General features: G+C 33.5%; 2 protein-coding genes across 2 annotated transcripts; both read right to left on the bottom strand.

The window, feature by feature from the left end:
- Positions 1-1,322: 1,322 nt before the first annotated feature.
- Positions 1,323-22,132, bottom strand: LOC133181268 (uncharacterized). The gene is made up of 18 exons (XM_061315799.1): positions 21,899-22,132; positions 19,774-19,862; positions 13,517-13,623; positions 12,679-12,866; positions 11,624-11,807; positions 11,278-11,403; positions 9,854-9,989; positions 9,342-9,484; positions 9,141-9,257; positions 8,788-8,869; positions 7,542-7,660; positions 7,235-7,336; positions 6,485-6,601; positions 6,235-6,326; positions 4,795-4,954; positions 3,976-4,117; positions 1,776-1,885; positions 1,323-1,686 (listed from the first exon to the last, which is right to left on the bottom strand). Exons 1-18 carry the CDS (start codon positions 22,087-22,089, stop codon positions 1,432-1,434), a joined length of 2,460 nt encoding a protein of 819 aa, XP_061171783.1. The 5' UTR covers positions 22,090-22,132; the 3' UTR covers positions 1,323-1,431.
- On the bottom strand, positions 16,360-17,319 carry LOC133181267 (uncharacterized). The gene has a single exon (XM_061315798.1). It carries the CDS (start codon positions 17,317-17,319, stop codon positions 16,375-16,377), a length of 945 nt encoding a protein of 314 aa, XP_061171782.1. The 3' UTR covers positions 16,360-16,374.
- Positions 22,133-23,874: the final 1,742 nt, after the last annotated feature.

Below are 23,874 nucleotides of genomic sequence, written 5' to 3'. Positions count from 1 at the left end.
TGAATTTTCTGCGTTGTGGATGACCAAATCACTGATTTTATCGATATAAAATTGAATAGCAAACCTTATATTTTAGAATTGTCAGCAAGGAAAAAATCTGTTAATATTGTAAAAATAGCAGCAACGATATCGAAGGAGACGCGGCGAAGACGAAGAAACTCGCCATCACAATACAATTTGATTTGTCATCTTATCACATGTATTAACTTAATTGATTCACAAATTTAATATTGTATAACTTTGTTATTCGTCGTTTTTAGCATAACATTAATTTGCTTATGTTTTGTAAAGGATGGCGGTCTCGAAAAATAATTTTCCGATCATGAAACATTGTCGTAATCGAAGCTGTACAGATTGTAAATGTTTCAAATAAAAAACGAAAATATCCCAAAAGCCATACACCTTAGAACTAGTTAATGTTTCTGTAGTAATTAAAAAGCATGGTAGGAATTAATTTTTTCAGCATTATTTGTAATTAAGCTGCATTTGTCCTTGATAACTCCGTAAATAGTGTGCATATTCTCATCTCTCTATCACTGAAATGTCGCCTATGACGTCAGAGCTGTATTTCGCCGAAATCCAACTGAAATATGCATATTGCCGTATTTGAATTTCAACTCTCAATATCTCTAAAAATATGCTTTCAACAACGTTTATTGTATTCAGTATTTTAATAAACAAGGTTGTAGATAATATTTTTCATAAAATTACGATTTCTGAAAGATCATGCGATAAGTTCTTTAAAGACACTGATGCTTGAAAATGCTTCTCTCAAAATTTGTAAAACTGCACATGAGCACATGTAATTAAATTGATGGAAATATCCTACAAGCACTGAACACAATATGGTAAAAGATGTTCATACATGTAAATGCAAAAATCACTGACAGATAAACATGGGTGTAAAACCTACAAAAGGAATGTAAAAGTCAATATGTATACACACGTAAAATTGCTTCACATATTAACCATATAAAAGAGCAATATATAAAAATATACAAACAATAAGGATGAACAGGTACTATAAATGTTAATAAGATGTACAGTACAATAAGTTTTGGCATTATATACACATCATAAGCTTCAAATTTGACATTTTTAAACATATCCTGACACATTCTGATATAAGACATAATTAACAAATTTTTATGTACACAAATGTGTTGCACCTACATGTATTTTTTTTTTAAAATAATTGTGTAAAAATTTTATGTATGTTGTTTTTTTTTTTATCATAAAAAACATTTTGAAAAATATAGCAATTTTACCTGTGATATAAATAAACATGTACATATGTAAAATCAAAAGCACAATTGTTGTAAGTTATATCCAATACAATACATAATAGGGTATTCACATTGTTGTAGCAGTAAGGACTGTCAATTAAATATCAATTAGTAAAGTACTGTATATAGAAAGATCCCCACTATATTACAAAATAACTGTATTAAGACTCTTAAGTGATACTTTTTTATGACTAGTGCTGCTGCCTTTTGAGGGTGATTTTCTTAACATTTTTCTTGGGGGTGACATTTCCATTTCTTGACTTTCTTCTTCCTTTTGTTCCATTTCTAGGTTTGCCTGAATTCTTGTGAGGATGTCGCGAAGCACATAAGCCCTCCTTTCAGGTGCCCCTTTTGGGTCATTAAGGGCCCTGAAGTCCTCCAAGGAAATCCCATGAGAAAGCTTACAGAGAAAAGTCATCAACATAAAATACATGTAAAAATTTTCAATAAATACATGAATACATTTAACTGTATTTAAAAAAATTTAACCTGTTCAGTGAATGTAGAATCCCCCTCCATATTCACTACAAATGGTATCACATGGTGATCATTCCAAGCAAACTTCTTGGCCAGCCTTAAATATTTCACATCTGAATCTCCTGTAATAAATGCTATTTTGTTAACAAACCTCACGTATAACAGTTACTCTATTTTTTACTAATTGATAACATGTGTGACAAGTGTGACAAAAGAACAAGAGGCCCAAGGGCCTTAACAGTTACCTGAGTATAATACAACAATTTAGAGGATCCACAGAAGTGAAAGAACAATACTATCGTTCCCAGTTCTTTATGCATTTTCACTAAATAATCAATAGAGCACCAACCTAACACCAGAACCCCTGATCCGGGGGGCCACGAAATTCATAATTTTGGAAGAGCCCTCCCCCCCTTCCACAGACCCTCTGACCCTGGGGCCACAAATTTCACAATTTTGGAAGAGACACCTTTGATAATCATAACCATGCACTTAGTTTATCGGCTTAATTTACAGGGGGAGAGAAGAAGATTTTTAAAGAATATATGCATTTCACTATATGATCATTAGAGCCCGACCCTAACAGAACACCTGACCCTGAGGCAATGAATTTTATCAATTTTGGTAGAGGGCTTAATGCTTACAGTACTGGTATTGCAATCATTCCAACAGTTTGACTGCCTGATGTCCAGAAGTAAAGAAGATTTTTAAAAATAGAACTAATTTTGATGGTTTTAGCCCCACCCCTAAGGCCCAAGGGGGGGGGGGGGGAAGGGACCATGAAATTCACAATTTTTGTTCCCCTTCACTATAGAAATACTTGTCATTCATTTTTTTTTATATTTTGTATATTTCTTATTAAGTATGTCCCACATATCTTAAAGCAGTTATATCATTAGGTTTCTTACCTTATTTTAGAGATATTGATTGACAAATATTATGCCCTACAGTATCTAAGTGGAGTTTTAATTCTCCATGTTGCCGGGCTCATTACTCTGTCCATAATTGGATTTTTAAAGCATATATAAAAAATATGTAAGTGAACATGTATCTTTTAAAATATTTCAGAGTATGAATTGGGTTAAAAATTCGAAAAGGCAAGTTTCATCTATCACACTGCATCTGGATAGGGAAAATTACGAACTTTTTGAGACAACTTAAACAACAAAAAACGTAATTTACAAAAAATCCTATCATTCAATATTTTTAAATTTACGTTGAAATGCAAGTCCTTCAAATTATTGATTAACTGTAAAAATTTCGAATGGTGAAGCTGACCTCAATATTGCACAGGACATCGTTGAAGACGACATAAGTAGGACAAAAACTTGTCATGTTTACATTTCTCGAGTACGGGAAAAACCAACTATGACGTCACACGTAAGCTAAATAAGCGAAACAAGATATACCTACATAAGATTTCCATCATCAGCCATGCAAAATTAATTTTTGTGTTCCCCGTTTCTCAAAATACTTCATCATATACTGATTATGACCTGTTTTTACATAATAATACCGCCCTTGTATTCACCGAGTATGATCTTGCTGTACTAGCAGATCGTGTATGACGTCACCGACTTGTTGGACGCGCAGTTTAAAGAAACAGAGGAGTGGATCAATCTTTTTTCATAATTTGATAATGTTTACAAGAATGTTAAACTTTTTATTTTTTTAATATAAGATGGTAATTAAAGAAAAAAAATTGTCAAAATTTTTTACAAGAACTGATGCTTTACACGTTTTGCACTTATATAAATGGAGACTATGACGTAGTTTAACAAAGTCATGTGACCATGTGTCCTTCATCCCCTTAATGCTTACAGTACTGGTATTGCAATCATTCCAACAGTTTGACTGCCTGATGTCCAGAAGTAAAGAAGATTTTTAAAAATAGAACTAATTTTGATGGTTTTAGCCCCACCCCTAAGGCCCAAGGGGGGGGGGGGGAAGGGACCATGAAATTCACAATTTTTGTTCCCCTTCACTATAGATGCTTTATGCCAAAAATGGTTCAAATTGGTTCAGCAGTTCCAAAGAAAAAGCTGAAAATGTTCAATGTTAATGCAAGATGGACAACACATGCTGATGGATGAAAACAGATAGCAATAAGTTACCTGAGAGACTCAAGTGACCTAAAAAATCATATAATGAAGCAAAAAGGTTTAAGGTCAATGAATTTGACATATTTTAAATTCTCCAATGCAAAACTAACCAATCACTATCAGGCAAACTTCAACAGCTTTAGAAATGATGAGATCCCTTTCCTCTTGACTATTCCCACAGAAATAAGTCTGACCGAATGAGATCACCTGAAATGTTCCGTCGCTGTTCTGGGGGTAATCTTTACTCACATCCTACAATAATATCCATGTTAATGTACAGAATTGTGAAATAATGTTATCAAGATTTGTAGGGTTAGTTTATATCATTAGAATGATTTCCTACTATTTTATTCTCATTACTTTTGTGCATTATTCATTCTTTTGTGTTAACTTTATTTAACAGGTCAAAACCACTAGAGTTTCCGATGTTGGCATAAATTTGCATGTTAAGATAGCTATCTTATTACTTTACCGACTGTTGAATGAGTCGCAATGCATTATGGGCTACTACAAGTATCAATACAAACTCAGTTGTGTTGAAAATAAAGAGCAACTTTGTCCCTTAGAAACTCATTTTCAATTCTTTTTTGATATTTATGAAAGAAATATTGGAAATGATGTATAATCTTTCATTTCTATGCTCACATTTACCAATTTTGCCTCACAACAGGAGCGTCAACTTTTCTTTGTCAAATTAATTGGTATTAAAACTTGATAGATCAATGTTTTGAAGCTTTGATGATTACATGTTGTAAAACATTAAAAAAATTAATTTTGAATACCAGGTAATTTATGTTTGTTTACAGTAACACTACAGTAACACTACAGTAACACTACAGACATTTACATGAAATACTTACATTATATAGACATGTTTACATATTAATTAAATACCATAATTACCTGAAAAAAAAATCTTCAACACTGACCTGTTTTTCCTGTTCTGGGAGGACATGCCAGACTTTGTGAGGTCTCAAATTTTGTTGAGTCTCCTCCAGAAAGGCGTGACTGACCATGTATTCTATATTGTATCCTCCTCCAGTTACCATGGTAACATCTTCAAACTCACTGAGAACCTTTCCAAGCAGTCTAGTTAGAATAAAATGGTAATTTCAGATGTTATTACTTTATGAATTTCTCCTGAAGATTTTAGTTTTCGATTTTTAAATTTAAGATCTCAGACAAAGGAAGAAATGTCAGACATATGGTTAGAGCACTCTTAATACTGTATTAGTAGAAATATCTGCATGCAAGCAGTCTTTGCAGATTTGTGATAAGAGAGTATCTGCAAAATTAAACCAAAACTCCATTTTTTAAGTATTAATTAATATACAAGTTTTAGATATTATTGGGGTTTTTATAGCAAGAGCTCGAACGTCATCTAGCAAGCGCCCAGTTGAAATCGCAAACGGACGTACGCGACCGCATGTGTCAGTCGATGCATCCACAATAGAAAATAGCAATAGCTATGAACCAATTTCTTTGAAAACGCTCACAATGAATAATAGCTTGAAAATAAAATTGCATCAATTATATCTACAATTAATTCTATTGCAAAACAACGATATTATGTTTTATTCTCACACAAGAAAAACGTGATGGTTGTTGTGGATGAATTTCTACAGAAAGGGTGCGTCGAATGACATGAATAACATTTCGGAACGATAACTGTGTAACACAAACAATACAACAGGTGGTAAAATAATTACAAAATTACACAAACACGAATACTACAAGACTAAAAAGATTTATTTCTAAATCTCAGCTTTACTTATACAATCTTCTAACCAACTTTATCCTAAAAACTGATGATATTGACCAGTATTAGTTATTTCTCCATTTCCTCCATTTTCCCGTAAAGATATACTGTACACCATGCCTTATTGTAACTTGATCGTTATGGTTATAGTTAGTTATAGTTATGGTTGTAGTTTAGATGCAATCACTAATAAAATGCTTTGACATTGGCAATTAGAAAGAATATTATATAAATTCATGAAATCCTTCATAGTTCTTCAATTGACTGAAAAGAATTTAGCTTGAACATGTTCGACGGTGTCTGGTCAATTCGAACCCTGCTCCATAAGGCCCTAGACTGTAATTGTGATATTTTGTTTAAAACTATTTTTTTTTATTTTGTCTCCTGAGTCACTCACTTGACTTACTGCTATCTTCAAATTCAAAAAGATCTTTTGAAATTGTTTTTCTTGTTCCACGCCAATGAAGCATTTCAGGCTTTTGATTTTTTTTTTTGTCACAGATGAGAGACAGGTTTGGTATGCAAAAATTCAAAAAAATCATCTGTCAAAGCATGGAAGTTTTAAGTGTCTCCATATGTGGATACTAGCTAAATGAAGGATAAGAGATACCTGATTAGATCACTTCTAATGTTCTCACAAACAGATGGACCACATATGTAGACACAGAGACTGCTCCTGAGAAGTTTTTTTAACTGCTTCACCTAGAGAATTGAAGTTAACCTCATATTTGTCAGGTACTCAATGTATATCTCGGAACGCAGGTGCAAAGACAAATTTATTATACATGATACAAATAAAATTTTCTAACATTTAAAATAGTCACTATTATTATTTTAAAATTGTTTATAACTCTGCTTACAGCATATGATACCCTCGCTTCTTCAAGTTCTGCATTACAGCTCTGTCTTGCTTTTGGGTCAAACAGTTTCTTTAGTACTTTGGGCAGGTGCTCCTTATAATTCCTTTTTTCAACACACTGGGAAAAAAACATATATACCTGTCATAACACATATGCACTATAGATTGAAGAATATTAATCCCTGGAATATTTTACATTTAATAATGATTAAAGCAATATGAGCTGCAACTTTTATGTCAGTAATTTTTGTTGCAAAATTGTAATGAATTATTTCCATGACAGAAAAAAGAATGTTTATAAACTACTATTGGTCAAATATGCGATGGAAGAACTTTATATAAGCTTTGATTGAAGCAAAATTACATGATTGTCGTCCTGTACAATATTGATTTCTTATATAATACTATATATTTGATTGTACAGAATCCTTTATTCTGAAACAATTTGATACTTTATTTCTGTCTAATTGATCAAAAAGGTTTAAATTTCATACAAATTTATCATAATAACACATTTTGACAGCAAAATAAAAATCTCAAAAATGCAGCTCATATTGCTTTAAGAATGATTGGGTGAAAACAAATGAGTTCCTTTACAGTAGATGTGCAGAGCTTACACATTCCAGTTTTAGAAGCAGAAATGGACATACAAAAATCAACTTTCCATACAAGTGCATGAAATTATGGCATTAAGGGGAAAAGAGTTAAAGTGTATTCTACGCTAACAATCTCATGATTTTTGAACACCTACTGTATAAGTGTTAGACTGTAGCATCATCTCTAGCCAGCTAGGGATTTGTGTATTGTCAGTTAGTAAGGGCACCACCTTCTTCCTTTGCTCACAGTAATACAACTGAAACAGGAAAAATCAGGTTTATCCAAAAACTTTAGAAATATAGAAGACAATACCTGTATACATAACAAATGCATTATTTTCCTTTGTTGTCACATGAATGATACAGTTTTTTTTTTCTATTGGTTAGGACTTTAGTAAGCCCTGAGAATTTTACACAGTAGATATTGTATTGGTTGTAATCATATTGCTTTTGTTCTATTACCTGTTGTTGACAAGTCCTAGAGTGAATAAAGTCAGATGACAACAGTACAATGACAACTCCAGCATCATCAGCTTTCTCCTGGAAACTGTCTCTGTTTTCATCACCTAAATTACTGCAATCTACCAAACAGAAGATTTAGATTAATTTACCTTTGACTTTTACTTTAAAGCAATTTTTGAAGCAAATAAAATGCATATATCTAGTCATGATTAGAAAAAATCTTAGGTAAGTAAAGATTACATAGCTCATTTTATATTTAAGTAAGACAGTCCTACACTAAACATATATTCTGGTAGTGAACATCCTTGGATCCAACATTTATGCAACTTTGGTCTGGGTAGGATTTTTTTCAATTACTTGGGAATGAACTTGCTCCAAAACTCTTTCTGTTAAATCATTGGAAATTGTAGGTAAGATTCATCAACCAAATCAAGTCTGGTAATGTTCATCCCTTGAAGCACCATCCTTGCAAGTTTGTCAGCATAGGGATAATAGTAACCTTGGAATGAATCTCTTCAAAAAACTAAACCTCATTCGGAAAAAGTATGTCAGATCTAGAATCTAAGGCAAGTTTGGTAGCTTTCATCCCTAAAATGGCTCATCCATGCTCTAAAAACTAACTGGTCATTCTTTGACTGAAATTGCAACATATGAAACCCGACTAATACAATGAAACATACTAGAAGCATCATTCATGCAACTCTGATCAATATAGGGTATAGAGGTAATTGGAAAGAAATCTGCTACAAAAATTTTAACATGGGATGCAGATGCTGAGGGTATTATATGACCTCCCACAACTTTGTTGAGATGAGCTAAAAAATGTTATTATCTACTCTACACAATGAGGCTTTTGTTTACAGTTTTTTTCTCATCATGGACTAGGTGTTCCAGATAATTTAAATGACATCACCCTAATTTTTACTGTTTTGTAATGATCCTTTGAGAATGAGTATGGCTCTTCATTTGATCAAATCTGAATCCATTTAACCAATAATACTTTGCAGCAAATTAACAAAAATTGGTTTGAGGATCAGAAGGATTGATCAAAATACACTGTATAAAAGGTATATGCCAAACATACATGTACATGTACACATCTGTATATAGTCATACAGATATCCATGTACATGTACCTTTTATCAGAAAAGCTAACTTTAGCCTCTGACTTCAATCCCCTCATAATTTTAACATAATAAAGAAAATTTTCTTGTTCACTTCTTTAACAATATACAAGTAGCTGTACCATTTTGGCCTTCTACTTTATCAGTGATTGTGCACCATACTTCACAACCCAAACTCCTGATGAAATCTGCCAATTCTGCACTCTGTGTATGATAAAACAAGTACAAATTATACCAGGGATTACATCATCAAAAATACAAAATAAATACTAAAATTTATGTTCACAATTCCATAAAGAAAATCAACAATATACATGTACTTCAACCATTTTTTATTTGTCATTAGAACCAGTCTCTAAAATGATATAGGCAATGAATGTTATAATGGAAGTGATTATTTTTAATCTTGCCCCTCCTCCAAACTGGTAATACAATAAATTCATACCAAGTGTAGTGTACTCAAACCCTGACTTACCAGCTGTTGTTGGTTGACATGAACACACACCACCACTAGTGGACAACCATCTCTATTACACAGTGAAGCCTGGTCATTATTTTCCTCAATCAATGTACAACTTTTAACAACCGTTTTCTGTAATCAAGTAATAAATCATTCTCGTTTCATGTTAACCTGGCATTTTTTGTAAAGCAATCTTCAAATGATAGATCAGTTTACCCTTTTAACTAATGAAGTTTTCTTCTGTAGAGCCTTTTCTTTAGCTTTTATAAGGTGATCTTTTATTTTACACGCCACATCTCGGATATGCCTGTGTTCCCATACTTTGATATCTTTGGCTGAATTGGAACCCTCAGCTATTTCTGTGGAAGGATTTTTTTTAAATATAATTACTTGCAATATATGCATTTTAATTTTACATCATTGTACCCTGCTTTTTCAAATTCATGTCCTTAAATCTGTTAAATATAAATATATAGTATTTATTATCTTCATGTAAAGCTTAAAGGATAACTGTGGTTGAAATATTCTGAGTAAAATATTTACCAGTCTCAGACTAGTAGGAGAAAATGCCTATTCTATATAGATGAGAAACTTAAACTGTCACTTTACAAATCTCTGTATAATTAATTTCACATTCCAAATGTCTTTAAAGAATACACAATTACAAAAAAACTGTAAATATTTAAATTATCTCAAGTAAACCACAATATCCCTGTGTTTTGACCTACCTGCAGTAATCTGTGCCTGAGTTTTCCAGTCAATGTATTGTGTGGTGGCAAACTGTATGGCTAGACACTGCGGTGGCCAGCTATCCAGAAAGCTGACCGGAACTATAAACTTTCCCAGAACATCAGCTAGTTTAATCTGTTTCAAAATTAATGAGAGAAAATATATAACTTCTCATGCAAAAACAGCACTCTGTGGAATCAGCAGGAAAAAATTCAAAACTGGAAATAAATTAAGTTGAAGTTGGTGTCTCAAACATCATGTCAAATATTTTGAAGTGAATTGATGGTTTCAATTGAATCAAAAAACTTAAGTCACAACTTTATACAAGAGGCCCATGGGCCACATCGCTCACCTGAGCACATTGGCTATGCAAAAGCACAAATAAGTTCAGTGTTGTAAAGATTGGGGGGGGGGGGGGGGGCTTGAATTTTAAATTACCTGATGATGCTTCCATGTCAATATAACAAATGGCTTTGTTGTACTTCAGAAGATTTAAAAAAAAATTTCCCATATATTCCTTTGTAAAAATTTGATCCCTCATTGTGGCTCCTACCTATCCCAAGGGTCGTGATATGAACAAACTTGAATCTAAACTACCTGAGGATGTTTCCATATAAATTTTTACTCATCATAGCTTTGCTGTTCTTGAGAAGAAGATTTTTAAAGATTTTTTCTATATATTTCTAAGAAAAACTTTGATCCTCCATTGTGGCCCCGCCCTACCCCAAGGGGTCATGATTTGAACAAACTTGAATCTACACTACCTGAGGATGCTTCCATATAAATATGACTCAACATGGCTTTGTTGTTCTTGAGAAGAAGATTTTTAAAGATTTTTCCTATATATTTCTATGTAAAACTTTGATCCTCCATTGTGGCCCCACCCTATCCCCAGGGGCCATGATTTGAACAAACTTGAATCTACACTACCTGAGGATGCTTCCACATGAGCTTCATTTTTCCTGGCCCTGTGGTTCTTAAGAAGAAGATTTTTAAAAAATGCCACCATATTTTCACTATTTCTTAATTATCTCCCCTTGAATGAAGGCGTGGCCCTTCATTTGAATCCCCTTTACCCAAGGATGCTTTGTGGCAAGTTTGGTTGAAATTGGCCCAATGGTTCCGGAGAAGAAGTCGAAAATGTGAAAAGTTTACAGATGGACAGACGGACTACAGACAAAATGTGATCAGAAAAGCTCACTTGAGCTTTCAGCTCAGGTGAGCTAAAAACCAATGGATACCTCCAATTATTTTGACAATACTGAATTTTGAAGATTGACGTTTGATGGTACAAAACATTATAATCAATAAACTAAGAGTCATCATTTTTTAATAATGCAGTAAATTTGTGATGGTTAGATTTGTCCTCAATCACTTTACATATATATGCCTTTATATGTCTGAAACATTTCGTATCACTTGCCTCCCTATTCGTCCATTGAGTTTCTCCATATTTTGGCGTGACAAGAGCAACAAAAAATTCACAGTTACTGACAGCATAATTCAGGGAATCTTGCCAGTCCAAGCCTGACCTAATCTCATGTACATCCTATAACAACAAGAACTGTATTATCTAAATATAATAAAAACATTTTCCGAAGCAAACCATTAAAGTTAGCTGACTTCAACATATGAATAAAAACATTAATGCACCATTAAAAAAAAAATCCTTTGATATTCTTAAGTTTTCATCAAATCCCTTAAGGTAATACTGTTCATTATAATTAACCTTTTCCAGTTTATGTAAGTGAAACTTATTTCATACTCACCAAGTACACACTGAATCCAAGAGCAGATAACTCCTGTTTGAGCCTCAGTGCATGCTGTGCTGCCTCTGCTCTGACGTAGCTGATGAGTATCTGTTTTACTGACCCTGTCACGTCTCCCACACTGGAGTCAGCGGGGGATACCCTCTCCAGGTCTTTGCTGGACCGAAACGACAAGTGGCGCTTCCTAAAGATGAGACGTAAAGAGTTAACCAACAGTCATTCCGTGGTTTTTCCTTTATGCATATTCATGCATTAATTATTATCAGCAAAAAACCAAACAAAAACAAGACACCATGAACAGCACGGAATGTATGAAATTCTGTTGGTGATAAACAATCTTATTAAAAACTTGACATTTTTTATAAGTAACATATTTCATCACACATCATGCATGTTCAGTGTAAGAAAGCATATAAGCATATAAAAAATTCAGGAACAATTACTGTTTATGTTAATTTTTTTCAAAGTGGGTTAAGATGGAAGTGATAAGACAGATCCAAGCAAGTCTTGTAGTGTGCATCCTTAGATGCAATATCTAAGCAAGTTTAGTCCAGGTAGGGATATAGTTACTTGGGAATGATACCTGCTCCTTAACCTTAAACCTCCTCCAAAAACTTTAACTTGCTCCATTAAACTGCTTATTTTGGGAGAAAATGCAGCGTCTGAAACCTGACTGGTACAAGGAAACATACTAGATGCATCATCAATGCAGGACAGATCAATATAGAGCATATAGAAGTACTAAGAAAGAAAACTGCTTCAAAACCTCTAACCTTGGACGCTGATGCCAACGCCAACAAGGAGGGTATAGCATAAGCTCCCCATGACTTTGTTGTGGTGAACTTAAAACTTTTTAAATATGTTCACTTGATTGCTTCACTTTTTTTTTCTTAATACAATAGTTCTTAATAAAATATGTAATAATATTTTGTCTTCAGACATGATTTGCACGACAGAAAGACTGTGACTCATAAAACATCAAACAAACTGTTAGCTGCAAATTTCTGTCCTTGATACTCTTCAACTTGTTTAAGAATGAAAGCAGAAACACTGACCTATTTACAGTGCCTGCCTTGTACTGAGGAGATACTCTGGTTAGTGAGGACTTGAACCTGATCATGACATGCCTTTCATTTAAGACATCAAGAACAGACAGACTACTTTCTTGTTTGGGACTGACAGGCCAGCCATTTTGTTCTAAAAACTGGAATTCTAGGAAAGATCTATTTCCTTCATCAAGTATCTGAAATAAAAATAATAATTCCAGATAGGCTGATAAGTAAACATATAAAAATAATAATTCCAGATAGGCTGATAAGTGAACATATAAAAATAATAATTCCAGATAGGCTGATAAGTGAACAAATAAAAATAATAATTCCAGATAGGCTGATAAGTGAACAAATAAAAATAATAATTCCAGATAGGCTGATAAGTGAACAAATAAAAATAATAATTCCAGATAGGCTGATAAGTAAACATGTATATAAAAATAATAATTCCAGATAGGCTGATAAGTGAACATATAAAAATAATAATTCCAGATAGGCTGATAAGTGAACAAATAAAAATAATAATTCCAGATAGGCTGATAAGTAAACATATAAAAAAAAAAAAAGCAACAAAACAAAGAAAGAAAAGGCAAACCCAAAAATATAATTTAAACAAAGAGCAACTTTCAATATTTTATTGCTATCTCTTGAGCTTATAAATGTTGTCCAACTGACAGATACAATTATGTTAGATTTTCACTCTTCTTAAGTACTCTTCTAAAGAATACTGTTTTGAGTCTTTCAGAGCAAATTCCTAATACCTTAATTCACAGATTTTATACTGACAGGCAAATATATTTGTTATTTTAATTCTTTAATTCTAATTAAGGAATACACAGACCTGATCTTCAATCAATGATCTCAAATGACTGAGTTTGGATTGAACTGCACATAACACAAAGCCCAGCACCTCTCTCTCCGTGTTCTGAATGGCTATTTTTTTTTCATCTGAAAATATTACGAAAATATCTACAAAATATTGGCATATCGTGCAACTATAAGGTTATAATATCTGGATATACAGAGGAGTTTGAATGCTCACATTTCTCTGAGTTTTAAAAAATCAAATTTATAAGTTAAGTTTTAAGAAATGATTTTGCACTTGATAAAGACTATAATCATTAATACCAGTAATAGTTTATTACCATTTCAGAATGTGGATGTGATAAACTCTCTGAAACACCAGAAATAAATGAAAGAGGAATTAATTTTCAATGTTTGTTTATTTTTAAATTCACTTATACACACATGAATAAAGTAAGTAAACCAATAAAATAATACACTAGTAGCACAGTAATGCAACAAAAAAACAAGAGGCCCAAGGGCCTTAACGGTCACCTGAGTACAATACAACAATTTAGAGGATCCATAGAGTATTAAAATGAAATGAAAGGTGAAGCTTTGTTGCCCAAAAGCAAGAAAAATAGGGTGATCAGGATCAACAAAATAATTAGTCTACTATTCATTAACAGTTCATAAATTAGGTTCTAATCTGTTCCCCATTTATCACTATCACCATACAGTATATTAACAAACTATCAGTGCTTTTGTACTATTTTAATTCCTTGTTGTAATCTCTTACATTGGCCTCTCTTGGTCTTTGATGAACATTTAATAAGACAAGTTATTTTTGTCTCATTTTCATTTATCTATTACTTACAAGTCCACATGATCATTAAAACTATGAAAATACTTTTTGTATTATACAATAAAAATTCTTGCATAATTCTCTTATTCTATTAATTTTCAAGTACATTATTTACAATGATTAATTATCAAAAGTAAATGGCAAAGGGGAATAACTCCTTTCAGTAGAATGCAAATTAATTGAGCCCTGGCTAGGACCAGAACACTTGACCAAATGGTCAAGATGTTCAAAAATCTGGTAAAAATACCCTTCCTTATTACAACTTTTACACTTTTTGCCTCTGATATGCCCAAGTGCAGAGAAGATTTTTAAAGAAATAATGCATTTTCACTACAGATTCACTATATTATCAATAGAGCCCCCCCCCCTTTCACCACCGAGAAACACCAGAGCCTCTCACCCTGGGACCAGAAGTTTCAAGTTTGCTCATCGTAAGTAATTACTTTGTTTAACTGCTTAACATTAAGGAGCAGACAGGATTATTTAATAGAATTAATGCATTTTCACTACATTATCAACAGCCCCACCCTTATACCAGCACATCTGACCCAGGGGTCATGCAATTCACTACTCTGGAAGAAGCACTCTTGCTCATCATAACTATAAACTTAGCTTCTTTGCTTTTTAACCAGAAGCAGAAAAGAATATTTTCAAAGAAATTTTGATTTTTCACTATATAATCAATAGAGCCCCCCCCCCCCCCCCCCCACCTTTTGACCAGAACCCTTGACCCTGGGGCCATGAAATTCACAATTTTAGAAGAGGCATCCTTGCATATCATAACAATGTACTTAGTTTGTTTAAATAGTACCCAGGGGCAGAGAAGAAGATTTTCAAAGAAATAATTCACCTTCACTGTAGGAGCTATATAGCCCCACCCTAGCACAAGAACCCCTGTCCCTGGGGCCATGAATTTCACAATTTTGGAAGAGGTGTCCTTGCTTATCATAACAATGTACTTAGTTTGTTTAAATAATACCCAGAAGCAGAGAAGGAAGATTTTTAAAGCATTAATGCATTTTCACTATATAATAAATAGAGCCCCGCCCTAGCATCAGAACCCCTGACCCAGGGGCCATGAAATTCACAATTATGGTAGAGTTACTCTTGCTTATCATAACTATGTATTTAATTTGTTTAAATAATACCCAGGAGTAGAGAAGAAGATTTTCAAAGAAATAATGCACTTTCACTATATGATCTATATAGCCCCGCCCTAGCACCAGAACCCCTGACCCTGGGGCCATGAATTTCACAATTTTGGTAGAGGGCTCAATGCTTATTACAATCATGTCAACAGTTTGACTGCTTGATGTCCAGGAGTAAAGAAGAAGATTTTTAAAGATTGCATTAATTTTGATGGTTTTAGCCCCACCCCTCAGGCCCCAGGGGGGCAGGGACCATGAAATTCAAAAATTTTGTTCCCCTTCACACATAGATGCCATATGCAAAAATTGGCTGAAATTGGTTCAGCGGTTTCAGAGAAGAAGCTGAAAATGTTCAAATGTTAACACACGACGCACGACGACGGACGAAAACAGATAGCAATAGGTCACCTGAGTGACTCAGGTGACCTAATAAGTTATTAAGTAAATTATAGCATCTGTATAAAACTTAATCAACAAGTCATAACACAGTAATAGCACTTAGTTATCCCAAAACATATCATTTGATCAATGAAGACAACAAAATTTGAAATCAGATTACTGGTAACCCATTATTATTATTTTTAGACCATTAAGATTAGCACTTCTTTTCATGTATTGCAAACTATAATTTTGACACAAAAAGTACACTCATTCCACCATTAATTCATCACAAGTTTTTTTCTAAAAAAGCACTATCACCAGAAGCATGGCACACTCTTGTAGACACGGGACACTTCTACAACACAATCACCAGAAGCATGGCACACTCTTGTAGACACGGGACACTTCTACAACACAATCACCAGAAGCATGGCACACTCTTGTTAACACTGGACACTTCTACAACACAATCACCAGAAGCATGGCACACTCTTGTTAACACTGGACACTTCTACAACACAATCACCAGAAGCATGGCACACTCTTGTTAACACTGGACACCTTCCTCTTGTTGATCCCTGATGACCTCCTGCTCCTGTTCCTCTTGTTGGAGAACCACTTCTTGACCTGCTCCTCCTTGATCCCTCCTCTTCTGGCCAACTCCTCGATGATGTCAGATGATGGGTAGGGATGGTCAAGGTGACTGTAGTACCACTCCTCCATCAGCTGAACAGACTTCTGGGATAGTGATGGCCTTGATCTGAGGTTGATGGTCTTATGCTCTGTGTTGGTGGTTGTAGCACTAGTGGATGATGATGGCTTGGGAAGACTGTCCTCTAGTATCTGTAGGCTGTTCTCCACACGGTCCATGATACGATGATGGATGATGTTGTAGTGTTGGTTGATGCTCTCACGAATATGATGTGGCTTGTTGGAGTTCTGGTGAAGAGCACAGTAGCGGTCAGTCTCCACTTGGGCACTCTGGTACTTGTAGTAAGATGATAACTCGTTGATCTGCTGAGGATGGTGATGATGAAGTTCATTGAATCTCTGCCAAAGCTGATGTTCATGATGGGCTGCGGACATCTCTGGTTGGACAGACTTGATGAGCACAGATGGCGTGGATGAAGTGGCCTCTGAGCGGAAGATGAACTGAAAAGCACTGAAGATTTCGTTGGCAGAGATGATGCTATTGATGGAGACTTTCTTGGGTGTTGGAGGTTGGAGACATTGAAGAGCAAGCTGAAGATCGGAGTGGATGTCATAGGGTTTCTCTGGTGTTGGGTGTTCAGTGGTGAGAGAATTCAGGCACTCATCAAATCTGGTTTCTGCTGTGCTGGTTTCAGAGGAGGTCTGGATGGTAAGTGGAGAAGAAGGCAGGTCATCAAATATGGTGGCTTTGATGATGTCCTCTAGAGTGGTTGTGGAGTTGACCTCTATAGCAAGGGAAGAAGCACTTGCAGCCATGGTGAAACACTGCACAACACTAGACACACTTCACAAAATGAAATACACTTCGGCACATCAATATTTCACAAATCACTAAATCACAAAAAGACTTTTTTTGCACAAAATATACTCAAGAATATTTAGATAACAATTCACGTTTACATAACACAGCTACAAACACAAATGCACTTTCGAATTATCAAAAATGCTCAGATAAACATTAGGTATATAACAGCACTATGATAGCTTCTGTATGGAATAATGGTCTGGATTCAGCTATCTGGGCCTATTTGTAGCCCAGTAAATCTCTTGTAAAATCAACTTGGAAAACTCAATTTCTTATTGGCTGTTTTAGAAACAGTTATTGCTATGATTGGTTCATTAATCCAATCATTTAATAAACTGGTGTTTGATTGGAGGTTTACAATATAGTCCATCTCTTTTAATTGGAAACTGAATCAGCTTGGGTAATCAGAAGGGAGCTTGGTGTGGTCACCTTGTAGGGTCAAGATGAAAGTGATAAGCTAGTACATGATGGGTGATGATTAATACACAATACATAACAGATCAAAGAGAAAGGCCTAGTCAATTGATTACAATAGACCAATTATTAGAATCAAAATAACTCTAAATGCAGTGGATACAGTCATGCTGATCTATTATTGAAAATGATTGATAAATACATGTAATAATCATCAAGAAATTGAAGATTTTTCTTGCATTTTTTTTTTAATTAACCGATCAACAAACTGAAATTTCTTGCTATGAAAGATACATGTAAATTATATCTGACAATGTAAAAATTGTAATGAACTTCATAATAAATATCTATTCATACATATTTTTACACACTGCTTGTTTGCAAAGAACTCTTATACTGAAAGAAAAATACTATTTTAAAATATCATGAGTTAGTTTATATCAATGGTGTTTTTTAGTAAGGACTTTGTTTTCTTACATATGTTAAAGAGAGATTTGCATGCAATTCCATGTTGATGTGTAGTATTTACAAAAACTTCGTGAATATTTACAATGGAAAAACAACTTTACACACAGAATACCAAGCTTGGATTACAACGGATTGTCCTTGTGTATCTTCAGCTATTCCTGGGTTTGCTGGTAACCTTAGTTCATCTATAGACAATTATGTAAAGTAATGTTAAACTTAATTATCCATTAAAGTTGCAACCATAGCTTACAAGTGCCCCAAAAGTATACAAATCTTGTGATTTTCTCTTCTCACAATAAAATGTGCATGAAAACTATAATTTAAAAAAATTGTCCTAATCTAAATGATATACATGTAGTTTTGTGTTTGTAATTGTAAACTAATATGAACTATCAACTTCGAAGGTCACAAATTTAAAAGGTTTGCCTTCTTCAGATTAAGATAGAATTATAAAATTGAATAGTAGTAAAAGGTAATTTATTATAAGAATTAGATTTAAAAAAAAAAAACTGATCAGAAATTTGGTTGGGATGTTGCAATTATGTTGGCTTGATAAAAACTTATATACAGATATAAAGATCACAAGCCATTCTCAAGTAACCGAGTGGAAACCAAACTAGTTCAAACAAACTGACAGACTTGGGTAACCTTAAATATCCATCCATCTCATAACAGGAACATTCAAATATTATAGCTGTGAAAATGTCTTTAGTAAGCAATCAACACTTCATTCAATCCATATACTATGGTTTCATCATTTTTCATTAAATGCCAATTTTTGATGTTTCATGGTTGAGCCCAACCAACCAGATTAACTTATCACAAATTTACAAATTATAGAATAGGATAAAGAAGCTATGAATTTACATTGCAACTGAATTATATTTTTCCCCTAAAACCAGAAAACTTGATTCCCCAAAAATTAATGAAACCACAGTACATCCTTTTACCCATTCATTAATATCTCATCTGGTTAAATTGTCAATTCAAACCCAGCCTTTTGGAAACATTCCCTTCACCTTCAAACTCAAATACATAATCTAAATACACCTGAAATACTTACATTTTTTCTACTTTCCAATTTATACAGAAAAGAAATGAAAATGTTAAATCTCAATGTGTATGGACATGTCCAGTAAAACTCTTTTAGTACGAACACGAATATTGAGAATTTACGGATATAGCGTAGTTATCTTGGATCCCCAGCTATATAGATTTAATGAATTCCTTATACGGATATAACAATTAAAATACGGATATAGTGAAGTAATTTCATAGGTCCCTGGTGACTTCGTTATAACCGAGTTTTACTGTATTCAATGTCATGTCTTACTTTGCTTAATAATAACTGTATATGATTACTAAACTGTACTGTCTGTCTCTTATATACATCATATTTCTATATTTATAATTATTACTTAATATTTCAGTCTCATATCAGTCTCTGTATTTGATTAAAAAAAAAACAAAACAAAACAAAACAAACAAAAAATCATAAAATACAATTTTTCATTTAAACTTACTTTGACTCCTTTGGACAAGAACAGTTTTCTCTTCTGTTAAAACATCCTGAATTTTCAAACTCTTCTCCAGATCAGCCTTTATACTCCACCTATTTGGCACAAGAAAATACTGATAATTAAGGTTTTTAAAATTTTTGCTTGGGATGTTTGCACCGATTTTTTTCAAAAAATTATATCATAGTTTGAGAAACATTAATTTTTGATGACAGGAAAAGTTAGCATTCAAAATACTGTAAAACAAAAGTATTGTTATTTTTTCTCTTATATCATGTATACATACACATGTACATATATATATATATACATGTAACTCTTTTTGTAACAAAACGATGTGTAAAGAATAAACTATTTGAACAAATATCTTCATGAATTAATCAAAAACAAGAGACCCATGGGCTATATCACTCACCTGAAGACTTTGGCTAGAGAAAAGCAGAAATCACTTAATAGGTGCATTCATGATTTATCTTCACTAACTGAGGATGCCTCCATATTCATATGGCTAATCATAGCTTTGAGAGATTTTTCCCTGTATATTTCTATGTTTGATCTTGTATTCTGACCCATCCTATCCAAGGGGGGCATAATTTGAACAAAGTTGAATCTCTACTACCTGAGAATGCTTCCATATTGATAAGACTAATCATGGTATTGCTGATCTTGAGAAGAAGATTTTTAAAGATTCTTTCCAATACATGTCTATTCCTTATGTACAAGTAACTTTGATTCCCTGTTGTGGCCCCATCCTAACCCCTGGGATCATGATCTGAACTTGAATCTACACTACCTGAGGATGCTTCCATATTATTATGACTTAGCATGGTCTTGCTGTTCTTGAGATTTTCCTATATATTCCTAGTATGTATAACTTTGATTTCTACTGGTGGCCTCTAACTTGAGTCTACACTATGTAATGAAGCTTTTACAGAAATTTCATTTTTTCTGGCACAGTGGTTCTTGATATGAAGATTTTTTACAGATGCTGTTAAAATTTCACCGATTCTTAATTATCTCTTTTTGAAAGAGGTTGTGGCCCTTCATGTAAAAAAAAAAAACTTGAATTCCCTTCACCCAAGGATCCTGCGTGGCAAGTCTGGTTGAAAATGACCCAATAGTTCTGGAGAAGGAGTTGTAAATGTGGAAAGCTTACAAAAAACATGACAGACAGATGGATGAAAAGACAGATGCCGGGCACTCTTTGATCAGAAAAGCTCACTATCCTTTGGCTCAGGTGAGCTAATAAATAATTAAACAAAGTTAAATTTTGTTTCATTATTAACAATGAATTTTTGAATACTTCTAATTGATTCTAATACAGGGTTGCAAATAACATTTTAAACCTAGGGGGCCATGTGAGCCCCCACTTTACAAGTTTTACTAGCCCACATTGACGTTTTGGGGCCCATAATTTTATGTTTACCTAGTAAAAAAATCTTTTCTCATCATATTCTCAGGGAAAAATACTTTATTGTCCAAAGTATTTATTTTCAATTTTTCCTGCAGATTTCAACACCACTTGTATGAAATTCCGTGTTTTCATTCACTTCAAGACAAGTATTTTGAATTACGTTTCTATCTAAAATTTTGGAAAGCGTACTTTACCAACTTTCAAAGTTCATATTGCTAAAAATCATAAAACATCTTCAATATTCTTATTCCGGAAAAGGTCCAATAAAATTCTTACTTGCCATATGGGCAAAAACATCCTCAAGAGTTGGTTTCCCACAGGCAAAATTACTCACATTTGCCAGTGGGCGAGTGGTTATTTGCAACCCTGTTATAGCTAGATTTTATGAAACAAATAAGAAGTTTTATTACACACATCTACATTGCACTCTTCTCTAGAAAATATTCTATACTGATTTTTTTTTCAGTTTTCTCATTTCATTTTAACAAAAATTTTTCACACATTTGCTTGTGAAACAAAATTACATATAGGTATAATTATTTACTGCACCATTTCCATGGATAAATGAGTTTAAAAAATAGCCTTTTATTATCTTAACTGAAACCAGTAATCCACTGAAGATCAGTTATAATCAATCATTTTTTCACTGCTAAGTCATCTAAAATTCATTCATTCAACTTGTGATATCATCATAAATACTTATCATAAGTAAATTACCCTTCTTTTGTGCAGAAATGAAGATTTTCCAGAAAACAAACAAGTTGTCTTCTCATGACATCCTTGAGCCAATCCAAAGTTACTTCGACTATCTGTGAGGTGAAGACTTTAACGGCTCCCAAGCACCTATCTTCCTGTCTTGAGTTATCTCCCTTCAAAACAACCCCTAGTAATGTGTAGTCCTTATCCATCACTTCACAGGAAACCTTCGGACCTTCATCGCCAAAGAGCTGTCATTACCTATAAAATTTAATCACAATCAGTCACCATTTACAAGATCTTCATTTCATTACACATTATCACTTCAGTAACTTGACTAATACATTTAGGACCTCGATTTTCAATACCCCTAGCTCCTTATTTCATAACGACTCACACTGAATTCAAAACACTATAATGTCTTTTAACGGGTTAGGATTACACACAGCCAAAACGAGATAGAATATATTTTCAACTTCGATTTTCCAACCCACTAGCCCCTTATTTTACAACTTTTACGACTCAAATTGAATTAATTGATTTGTAATAACATTCAACACAATGTGAAGAGACCCATGGGCTATATCACTCTTATCCACACTTCACATACCAACACACAGCTGACAAGGTGGTGTACAGTTACCCAAACAACTGAACAATGGAAATACATCTTTTGATAAAAATTGTACAAAAGCAGCAGTGTTTAAAAAATCTTATTTGGAATACTTTTTTAATCATTATTAATTATAGTCCAGTGTACATGTACACATACATGTAATATACAGGTCCAGCACAATCTCTTGAGCTATATAGCTTGAAATAGCTATATAGAGAATATTCAATGTTTTATAGATGAATATGGAATTTATTTCATGAGTGGGACAGGATTTTTTTTATATTTTCACGAGTATGAAGCATGAATGCAAATATAAAAAAATCCTATCTCATGAATGAAATAAATTCCATATTCATCTACGACACACTGAATTTTCTGTTTATTACATTTTCTTAGATTTCCCTTTGCCTCTGTCTTTTCGTAACACAGTGTCATAAGCTGTTGAAAATGTAATAAACAGCTTTATTAAGATATTCAAAATATAGCTTGATAAAGGTACTTATATGCAGTTTTTCAGAAAAATGTTTTTTGTAGAAATAGGCAAAAAGTTGCATGTATTTGACTATCGATTATGTACTATGGGCTATCAAGACAACAAGCAAAATTAAAGATAGTTCTAACATTGCAGCATTTGAATACTTTTAAGCAAAAGATGAATTTCCATTGTTTGGGTAACTGTACACTGTGAGGATAAGTGATTGTTTCTCATTGTACTGAATTATTACCAATCAATTACCTTGTTGACCATAATTGGCCTCCTTTATAATTTCATTGAAGAAGTAACAGCTGTAATAATTGCTTTATATAGCCCCAAAACTTTTAGAACTTTGAGTACAAAGTCTCTTAAGGAGACGCAATTTGATGACTGATTTTTACATGCAATGCATTATTTTTAGAAGAGTTCAAGGTTGAATATTATCACTGCACCAAGTAGCTACAGAGCTGTAGCTCTCTGCTTGAGAAAATTCGGACAGACAAAGCAGAGAGCTACAGATCCAAGCGTTGTAAAAACCTTCGAATTACGCCGCTGCTTTTTTGTTGCTCGCTTTGGATATTATTTCTTGTATTTAATACTTTCCTCCACTTTAAAAATAATATCCAAAAATTAACCATATATTTTACTCCTATTCCTGATACTTTATTTACCGTTCAATGTTTCAAGATGGCCGTATGTGGTTTTGGAATGTCAGGGGAAAAATGCATTCCGACGTTGACATTGGTGTCATCCTAAAATAACACGCCTGAGTTATCTCATTTCTTTTTTTACATACATATTGTATTCTTTGTAAACAATATACATGATATTTGAACCTCTTTAATTTTTTTATTTACATTTTCTCAGCAAGTATATGTTCATTGAAAGACTTTTTTCGCACGACCC

The sequence above is a fragment of the Saccostrea echinata genome, unplaced genomic scaffold (assembly GCF_033153115.1).
Source record: "Saccostrea echinata isolate AGI-Se365-2 ecotype Australia unplaced genomic scaffold, CSIRO_AGI_Sech_v1 ptg000008l, whole genome shotgun sequence".
In the NCBI taxonomy this organism is placed as follows: Eukaryota; Metazoa; Mollusca; class Bivalvia; order Ostreida; family Ostreidae; genus Saccostrea; species Saccostrea echinata.
Note: the sequence above shows the minus strand (reverse complement) of the source record. Positions and strands in the feature narration are given on the sequence as shown.